This window comes from Cyprinodon variegatus, unplaced genomic scaffold (genome assembly GCF_000732505.1).
Source record: "Cyprinodon variegatus isolate N-32 unplaced genomic scaffold, C_variegatus-1.0 Scaffold193, whole genome shotgun sequence".
NCBI classification, from domain to species: Eukaryota; Metazoa; Chordata; class Actinopteri; order Cyprinodontiformes; family Cyprinodontidae; genus Cyprinodon; species Cyprinodon variegatus.
The window spans coordinates 75,140-85,860 of record NW_015150646.1 but is presented as its reverse complement, the minus strand read 5'-3'; the positions used below and the strand labels follow the sequence as shown (position 1 = coordinate 85,860).

General features: G+C 39.2%; 1 protein-coding gene across 2 annotated transcripts in view; it reads right to left on the bottom strand.

Moving 5' to 3' along the window:
* nwd2 (NACHT and WD repeat domain containing 2) overlaps nt 1-9,453 on the bottom strand; it is a 73,631-nt gene extending 64,178 nt beyond the window's left edge. Inside the window, exons 1-2 of one of the 2 annotated variants that reach the window (XM_015379543.1) lie at nt 8,791-9,453; nt 8,229-8,400 (exon numbers count right to left, since the gene is read on the bottom strand). In XM_015379543.1, coding sequence (XP_015235029.1) covers nt 8,229-8,379 — 151 coding nt within the window. In that variant the 5' untranslated portion in view covers nt 8,380-8,400; nt 8,791-9,453. The remainder of the gene's footprint in view (nt 1-8,228; nt 8,401-8,790) is intronic. The other variant, XM_015379542.1, reaches the window with a different exon arrangement.
* Nucleotides 9,454-10,721: the final 1,268 nt, after the last annotated feature.

The window sequence follows — 10,721 nt, the reverse complement described above, 5'->3', positions numbered from 1 at the left end:
TGTTTAAAAAGGAAAAGAAATTGAAACCTCTTATTTCAAGGGAGGGAGGAAAAATACAATTGTGGCTGACAGATGGCAAAAAATAACCATAACTCTTCTGCACAATCCAATTCTAAAAAGTACAGTTTGTCTTTCTGTTCATATAACTACTGATTAAATATGTATTTAATTAACATTGGAAGCTTTTGCATAAAATGCAGGAATTCGACCCCAAAAAGAAGGGTTTGTGAGTTTGGATCAAGGATTGGCTTGTCTTAGACATTATGTCCAAGACACGTCCCCTGCATTACCTGCTGATGGTGGTCAAGGCCCAGTAGTGTCTGTTTACAGCAGCTTTTGTCAGTGTGCCCCTGGAAAGCTGTGTCTACAATGCAGCTTGCAGAGATGGAAAGTAACGAAGTACAAATACTTCGTTACTGTACTCAAGTAGATTTTTCTGATATTTTTACTTTACTACTTATTTTTATGGCGACTTTTTACTTCTACTCCTTACATTTTTACACAAATATCTGTACTTTCTACTTTTCTACTCCTTACATTTTAAAAAATTGGCTCGTTACTTTAGTTTTGAATCATTTCAATGGAGTTACCGTTATTATTTTTCACGTCATCAATACCAAATTCAATGTAATTGAATGGGAATCTACGTTGCATTTGACGCACCACTACAAGATGAATCGACGGATTCTGCGGTATTCATTCGCGGCAAATCATTGCAGCTTGGTGGCGGTGGCGTTAGCATAGTAGTATGGACGACGAGATGATTGAAAATGAACACAACGGAGATCTAGTCCTATTGGCAGACATCCATTTAAAATGTAGGCAACGGCATGAAAAAAGTGGTTTCTACTTTTACTTTTATACTTTAAGTAAATTTACAAGCCTGTACTTTGTTACTTTTACTTGAGTAAAGAAGTTTAATCAGTACTTCCACTTTTACCAGAGTATTTACGGAAAGTGAGTACTTTTGCCATCTCTGGCAGCTTGCCACCATAAATGAATGAATTTCATGTAAAGTTCTCTGGAGCCCCCTGACTTAAAAAGGCCCTACATTAGTCCGGCCCATTTACTGACTGCAATGTACGAACATCAATGCACTGGCTTCCTTTAATGTTGCTAATCCATTGTTTACTTTCCTGATTATGTCGCACTGGTGACATCATCAACACTAACCCAACATTATGGCGTAACCGACACCCAGCAGTGGTGGGACAGAGGCTAAACAGCTTGAAAGGGGGTCTGATCCAGCTTTTTTTCCAAAAGGAAGAGAGCCAAATTGTGATTGTCAGGTTGACCCATGTATCGTCACAATACAGAAAGATCAGACATAACAGGGAGGATCGTAATCAGGGATCATACTTCATTTTTCAGTAACAGGAGTTGCTGTTGCATCAAAAAGCCTAATTTAGAGCTCCAAACCCTCCACTGAAATGAACCTATGTGGGTAAACAGATGCATAATCAATAACAAATGACCTGGAATAGCCTCAAGTCAAAGGGGTCAGATGTTCTTGGATATCCTGGCCACAAGGGAACCTTACAGCTTATGTTAATAAGGTATAATGAAGAAGGAGCAAACCCACTGGGGCTTACAGTGACACTACGTGCATCAGCTTTAACAGCATGGGGGGAATGTAAAATCACAGGAGTTCCCTCGTGTCACTGCCTCTAACTTTGTATCAGATTAGCTAATCAGAAAAGTGACTGCGTGCAATACTCAGTCTACCCAACAAAAACATGCATTATAGGAAGTTCAGTGGGTTCCAGCTGCTGCCTCTAATGCAACTAGTCGGGCATTAAAAGACAAAAGCTTGTTGATTTTATGAGGCCGAAAGATTTCTGTCCATTTTATAACTGTAAAAAATAGAACCTCAATTACCGTACTTAAATAATTAAATTAATTAGATAATAATCTCCAGCCTGTATATAACTTATATATTAGAAGGTTAACAATGAAATAGGTGATTGCTTTGAGATTATGCCCACATGTAGTAATAGTAAATTCTCAAGGGTATTGTGCATGAACCTATCTATAAGCAACCTTATATACATTTGTGAGGGATTTCTGAGGACAAGGGTCCACATTACCTCAAGCTCTAAAGCCCTTGGTGGCTGGGCGAGCAGATGGTAGAGAGAGAGAAACAGAAGAGGAGAATTTCCGTGTAAGCGGTGCTGAGGCACAGAGGATTAGAGAGAAATTGAGGCATGAGCAAAAAAAATAAAAAATAAAAAAAAAATAAAAAAGATAAACCTTGGGAATCTGTTCTGGATCTTACAGGAAGCCAGAAGTTTAAGAGGTCTGGATGAACTCACTCAACAGAAGGAGTGCTGGTGATTGTTAGAAAGTTAGTCGGGTTCTGAAAACTGAATAATATAGGTCGATATAGAGAGAACAGGATTCAACCGTTTGAGCAGAAAGTGAGTCACTCCAATGGCAGGTAGTACTTTAGATTTTTGAATAAATCTAAATATTTCTTTAAGTATGGTGACCTCTCTACAGTGTACACTGCCTTTCGCCCCTAGACTGCTGTAGAAAAGCCCCAGACCCCATTGACTCTGACAGACAAGCTGTAGAAGACTGATGGATGGATTTCTATAAGCATCATACATTTTTTTTTAAACATTCGAGTCATTCACAGTTGCACCGTTAGTTTTTACAAATGGCAGCATCTTACTCTACATCTAGTCTGGCATCAGTAAAAGCTGATGCCAGACTAATCAATGCGAGTCTTCTGTCCCCTCGGTCGGGAGAGCAGAGACAAACAGACAGGGGAATCCAGCAAACGCCAATATTTTCACTGCACCTAATGGGGACAAGCAGGTCCATAGGTCCAACTTTCAACAACTCCCCAGTGAAGCACTTGATTAAAAAGCAGTGCGAGACATCTGACATAGTTTCACTAGATTCATTGCAAAGAAACAGATCATTAAGGAGCCTTGACAGAATCTATTGGGCAAGAAGAAAAGGTAAATGTGAACAGCAGGAACAATCGCATGCCACGAGGTGATTAGTGAATTTGTACTCCCTTCACTATAGCTCTGACAGTGATGAGTTAGAGGATAGATTTCATGCATTTTTGCTTCAAAGACCTTTTCTGAATTCAAATTTAAACCGCTTAGGAGATAGCGCTCTATTTGAATGCATGCTACTACTTCAACAGCCTATTCCCCAAGGTGACTTGAGCAAGGTGCTGCCCTAATATGGATCCATGAGCACACAAGTGTTTGTAGATAATCGACCAGTGAGCTGCACAATCCATCTAATAAAACCCACCCAAACAAACCATTTCCCTGGTTTGTTGGTACTGTCTAGGTACTGTGGCAACAACATCTAAGGGGGTTTTAAACGATCAACCGTGGCTATACGCATAAAGAAACTTAAAAATAATTATACCCATTTACATTTTTTTTTACATTTTGCTATGTTACAGACACAAACCTTAGTGTTTCTTTTATCGCGATCTGTTAGATCAACTCAAAGTCAGGCATCATTGTAAATTTGAGGGTAAATTGCATGATTTTAGAAATCGATACGAATAAAAACCTGCATGTGGAATTCATTTATGTTAACATCATTTAATCTCAATATATCTAAATAAAATGCAAATACAAATCAAGTTCTCCTAAAGAAACATATATAACTTAACAGTGACAGCGTCATGCTTGGAGAATGCATTAAATACACATTAAATGCATGAGAGGTTAGAAAAAGAAAAACAAACATAAGATGTACTGTTTGTAGTTTGGAAGAACCCAAAGCAGACAAAATAGAGTCAAACATGGGGCCGTTGGTCCAAATAAGCTCAGATAAAGTAGCAACATCTCTCCACAATGATCTGAGAGAGCGAAAAATGTCCTAAAAAAATGACAGTTTGACGTTAAATATCTGCAAAAACGAGATTCTATAGAAAAAAAGTTGTGGAAAAAAAAACACTCGCAGGGAACGAGTTTACTTAGTTCTACAATTAAGGATAATCTACTTTCCCTTTATACACATAAAAGGGACAAATTGTTTCACATTTTGTAAAGCCTCTATGCCCTTAATCCCTTTCTGCATTGAGTTGGCATTGTCACTATCTGGTAGCATGATCCGTACCATCAGCTCATTGAACATATGCAGCCAGAATATATCCACCTTCCACTGTACTTTATTAAAAAGACCAAAATTATTATTTTTTCTCTTCCTATAATGAATTTGCGTACTAGACTACAATGTATAATAGGTTAATCATTTATTTCTTAGAAAATAAATGTCTTTAAATCCTTTCTGCTTAATCGCTCTTCTGTTCCTGATCTGTCCTGGAAAACGGATCCTCCACTAATCATGCTAATTAGTTTCACCAAATTGAAATTGTTTTGTATTTGGTAGATCCAGTATTCTAAAATGCTGTGAATCCACCTACTTGTTACTTTTATGAAAAAAAATATTACTAATAAATATCTCTAATAATATTTTCAAGCTATTTACAGATGGTGTGTTTTTGTGTTTGTAAAAAAAGATTCAACTTGATTTGTTTTGGGTTTTAAATCCCGATATGGTGCAGAACAGCTGAGAGGGGTGAAAATATGACCTCAAAACAGCATCTGAATGTGAACTGATCCGGGTCACTGACCTTAGATTAGAGCATGTTTTCCCTCAGATGTACTGTACCATGTTAAATAAGTACATGGACAGCCCCCCCTAGTGAACATAAGGAAACAAGCTATGCAGAAGGACCCATGACACAGAAGGGGTTATCTTATTAATCAACGATGGGGGTTGGTTTGTTAAATAGGAATTCAATCTACTACTAAAAGGGCAAATCTGTTACTCTGAAATGTTTCTGAACACTTTATGAAGCTGTACGTAACTGACAAAGCTGCAAAGAAATAAAACAATCTAAAGTAATACCAGGAGCGGCTGCTTGCGATTATAACTAAAGATTTAACGCAGTGGGAGAATCTTAATACTACTGTATGACTTAATGTACTGGAGCATTGCAATGGTTATCTCCGCCTCCCTGCATTGGAAATAGAGAAATTTGAGATCTCTGTGTTTCCGGCTAAGATGTTTATCTTTCCATTTGTGTCGACGCTGTTAAAGGATTTACTCCCAGTAACCCTCCCTCACTCATCCGGTTTCCAGCCACATACAGATTGGATTGTTAGATACCCGTCGACACAGGAAGCTCTCCTTCACCGATCAAGCCACAGGTGGCCAAACATTGGCCGGCTCCATTCAGCGCTATCATCTCAGGTAAGTTCATGTGTTCCTTCAGTGCAGGCGACGCGACTGATGGAGATGCATCAATGACAGCAACCACCACCCTCCTCTCTGGTCCTCACTCTCTTTTGTAGCCTACTCTACTTCTCCTGCCTTGTTTACTCCAGTTTTACCGAGACTATTTTTACCCCCTCGCCCAGAGGGCAAATTCAAATCCAGAGCTGCAACTGGGTGTCTCCTCTGCGACCCGAGTGTCTTACACTCTGCTCACACCAACCAATCTGTACTGAAAGCAATCTGCTATGTCACATGCTTTATTGGAAAAAAGCTCACAACCTTATTTTTTTTCTCTTCTTCTTTCCTCCCAGTATCTCTTACTGCACTGAAACAAATAATGCATCGCTTTTGGCATTTACTTAAGCATATTTAGTTATTTTAACACAATTGTTTCATGTCCTACCCTCCTAAATGAAAAAAAAATAATGTGCTAAAGTAACTAAATATGATCAAGTAAATGCCAAAAATGATTGCGTTATTGTTTTTAGTACAAAGTAGATAAGTGGCTAGGGCTACCCCTTAGTGCTATGTGAATCAAAGTGAGGCATTCGTAAAAAAGCAACTTAAGGAAACATATGACAATTGTTTCTTCTCCGTCGTTATATATTGTATATCAGAAGTCAAATTATTGAAGAGTGTATTATTTGCACACGTTTTTTTAATAACACACTTGAGAGGCTGCTAAAAGCTGCACAGGGCAAAACCTTTGGGGATAACAATGTCTATATACACTTACCTTAAAGGTCATAGCTACAACTTTTTCATCAAAATGTTGTTTAAAAAAAAAAAGAATACATTTGCAAAACATGTGGAATAAAATTTTAATATATTGATTGTCTTTGTTGTAAATTTTGAACGATCCAAAATAGAGCTGAAACAACTAATCAAATTAATCGATTATTGAAATAATTGCCAACTAATTTAGTAATCGATCCACTGTTAAGTAGAGTATAGAGACTGTAAAATATGCTTTTATACCACTTAGAGCAGTAATTATATAAAAATTGCAATGAAATATATAAACATTTTGCATTTAAGAAAACAAAAACTTTTTTGTCTATGTGCTCTATCCAGAATTCCTCAAGTGGAAACGTTTTAGTTTCACCTGGTTTATTTCATAAAAATTGTCTTCAAGGCAACCTTTGGCTATTTGATTATCAATTAATTAATCGTATTTGCAAAATAATCATTAGTTGCAGCATTAGTCAAAAATACTTTATATCAACATTTAAATCTTAATTTTGCACCAGTAGATATAGTCATGTGAGATGGAGCTCAGATGTTGCCATTTTCTAGTAGCTCCATGGCTTTTTTATTTTTTCGCATTTCTCAGATTAAATCAAAAAAAAACAAAACGAAGGTGAACATCAGTCAACCTTTTCAGACTTAAGGGCAAAAAGGGGCTCAGAAGCCACAATGAGGTTGCTGCTTTTCTTCTAAAGTGGTCAGTAAATGTTCGTTGATCTTAAGTAATGCGAAAGAAAGGCTAGCATTAGCGGACCTGGCAACCAGCTGGCAAATAATGGAACGAGCGCATTGATTACAGCCCTGGGAGGAGTTTAACTTGTGGCTATTACCTTTAAGCATAAGTATGCATAAACGGAATTTTTTTAATATTTTTTAAATCACTATCTTTTAGAAAAAAAAGTATGCTTTCATTTCTTTGTAGAAGCTGCTTTTTAATGAACCCCAGCTGCAAGCTGTTTTGTTATTGTGCAGCTTTAGCACAGCTAGAGACCGAAACGCTTGTCATTCATCTTCGCGAAAATAGCTCACTGAGATCAGATGAAGATAAACACCAGTTCTCAGATTTTTTTTTATTGCATTTAAATATCCAGTTTGACTCTATTTAATCCATTCCAGTCTAGCTGTGGCTGCATGTTTGGTGCTGCTATCCCTCTATTCTAACCTCTATCCTAGTCTGAAATCTTCTGCAGCCTTAACCTTCATCCATCTTCCCATTAGCTGAAACATCCACACAGCATTATGCCACCGCCGCAATGTTTCAGTGTAACGACGCTGTGCTCAAGGGGACGAGGGAAGAGGATGCGGTGTTAGTTTCCTGCCACACAGAGCATATTAAATGTAGATTTTAAAAAGTTCTTCTGCCTCTTTGCCTAAACGTTCCTCCAAATCTTGGATTTTTTGCAAACTGCTATTTTTTATTTTGTACCACCTTCCTTTAAATAAAAAAAAAAGTTGGCTAAAAATTTCTGTGATTTCAAATATCTGAAAGACTGGTCCTCTGTCATCCTGTTTCCATCTCATTGGTGTCATCCTGGTATCCTCCATGCCCATGCATTAATCTTATTTTAACCCTAACATCCTGTTGACTCCTCAGTCTTTTCCCACCACAATTCATGACCACAGGACAGACCACCAGAAGGAAATTGCAAAAGGCATGGAGGTGATCAGTCTGTTTAACTAACTTCTTTGGCAAGGAGAAGAGTTAATGCTGACCTAATATTAAGGAGAAGTTGCAGTCACAGGAATGGTGCTTAAGAATGAATTATTTCAGGCTGCTCTTCCATAAAAGCTAGATCTATATAGTGCACAACGCTCTTTCCTTTTAGTTAAGGTGGGACAAATTTATGTGACAGTCTGCATTCTCATAAGATGGACTAAAGACTGTTGTCTGGGCTTATGGACAAAACTGTTCCAGTGGGTTTTACCTCAAGGCATCAAAATAAATAGATTTACTTTTACTTTGCACTATATTTTTTCTTGCTTAATGGCCTAAAACATGTTAAAGTTAATGGCAGACAGTTCAAGAAGTCTCTTGCAGATATTTCTGCAAGGTATTCTAATGGCTTTGGTGTCTAAATATACAAGAACCAGCTGAAAGATAAAATAAAATTGAGCTGCAGTGTTTAATATCCCTTTGGGATCGTGTATTTCTGAATTGAATGATGAGGGTATCCGTGGGATCCACTGGATTGAGCAGCAGGTGTCACGCCGTCGGGTCTTACCATCGGGGTTGGCGCAGATGAAGACCCGCACGCTGCGGCCGGTGGGGACGTGGTGCGGCGGCAGGGCGTTGATGTTGCCGCTGATGGCCGCCCTGCGCATCGCGGACTCCCGCGGGCATGGCTGCCTGCTCCCCACTCCCGACGGCCACATGGGAGGCGACTTCCAGCGTGGCTGCACGCACACACACACACATGTTCCTTACTCATATAGCTGGACATGAATTTACGCGCAGATTCCCTCTGATCCACACGCGCGCATTTAATGGGGCGTTAAAACAAGCCAAATGCTTATATTTTACATGTCAATTTTTAATCTCATGATGAATATTTGTACTTTTTGGAAGCAGATTCTTAATAAAATCCTGTTTTTTATTTCTTTTTCAATAAAATATAAAACATCTACAGGTCATGCCATATGCCGTAACCCCCATTAACGCGCGCGCACAAACAAATCAGTCAAGTTAGAATAAATCTGCCAAATCTGCTCCAAAAAAACACAAGAATGAGACTGAATGAATCAGTTAAGGCATTCATTATAATAAAAAAAAAGGAGCTTACGCACAGCCTACTATACCGCCACGGTGCATGCGTAATTTGCAAACATGTCCTTGGACGCATTCATGAATTTTCATGCCACTGTGGGGACAAAACAGACAAAAACGAGACGATACAGAAGTCGGAACAGACGAGCAAAAGCAAGCATCAGTCGGGTTCCCCACCCCAGAGAGAGAGAAGATGCTTGATGAGGCGAATAACCGCTAAGAAAGGTTATTCCAGATGCCAAGTGAGGTGCTCGCTGGTTTTCCCGGAGTTTCTTTATCTTGAAATCTTTTGTTTCAGAGATGGAAAACCTCGAAGGGAAAAAGGACAAGAGTAAAATAAAAAAAGAAGACAAGAAGTCCAACCCTACATTAAATCCTCAAAACAAGGACGCGTGATAGTGGGACCACAGAGGCACCGCATCCACGGATAAGTAGGGGTCTCTACTAGTGATGCTGGAGGCAGGCACAACAGCGAGGATGCACTTTTGTTGCTCACGTTCATGCGCTTCATTCCGCGGCTTCCGAAAATGTCCAGGCGGAGAGAAGAGGGTCGATAAAATGCCCATGAGAGTGGCCGTGAGCGAGGCGGGACGTCAGGAGGCGGCGAGGGTCGGAGCGCTCCCCCGTGGCATCCTGCTGGGTTCCCCGCGAGCCGACCGTTTGGAGACGGATAGAGGCGGCAGAGAGAGAGAGGGGGGACCGGAGCATAAAGCACGCAGGAATACAAGCACCATTTCCGGTTCTTCCTTTCAAAATAAAACCCATCACCTCCAGTTCAACCTATTTTTAAATATTTATTTAAATCCTCTACTGTAAAATAAGTAACAATAAAACAAATATGTAATAAAATTATTAATTTAAAGGTTTTTAGCCTTGTACTCACATATGGCGTCCGTTGGAGTGACTCTATTTACACATTTCCGACCGTTTCTCAGCTTTGAATATGGAGCTTGACCAAATAGGCAGAGGATGCTGTGGACGTCCCTCCTCCTCCCTGTCAGCCTCCTCTGGGCTGAGGGGAGCTCACCTCAGGCCCTATTAAAATTCACACTACACGCAAAGTCAGCAGTGAGTAATCGTAAATGACGCTACGACTCTTATTTCCAAAGGATCCAAATTAAAATCTGGAGCAATATGTCAGCAAAACCATCAAGTTGAAGTTATGTGTTAGTCTACTTCTTGTCTATTGGAAATCATGTTTTCTATAGATTATTCAGGGGTCTTCAACGTTTTCCAGGCCAGGGACCCCAAAAATAATGGTGAATGGAGCAGGGACCCCCTAATCAGGGACGGAGCTAGTTGGGGGGCGGGGGGTGGCCATGGCCTTAGCCAATCTGTGGCCACCCCTACCATTTTTCCCCTCTAATACACACAGTGGCAGCCATGGGCGGTTCTAGACAGGGGCCAACGGGGTCCAGTGCCCTTGTAGATTATGTCTTGGCCTCTGTTATGGCCCCTGTACTGAAGACATAATACTCATAATATGTGTACTGGAACATACAGGGTTACTGATAGGTCCATTGGCTTTATTTCATTTTTTTTCTTTACAAATTCTGTTTTACTATTTAAATACAATAAGGTGATAGCTTCAGTGGTGTTGAGATAGGATCTCAGTTTTCATCTGTAAAATGTTTTTTTCAACAAAAAAAAAAATGTAAAAAAAAAAATGCTTTATTTTTACAGCTGAATTTTTCAGTTTTTCTCGAGTTCTAATTCATATTTTATTCTAAAAAATGATAATTTTGACTAACATTAAGTCAAAAATATGTAAAATTACAAAATTATGAATGTATATTGACCTAATAAGAAATAGGATCTTAATTAAACCTATTTGAATAGAAATTTCACTTCATGCAGCTCTCTTCATATATTTGAATCCCTTGTCCTTTTTTTTTTATTTCATGCTTTTCTGTCCCCCCATGAAAACAGGCTGGCCCCCTCCTGGCCCCCT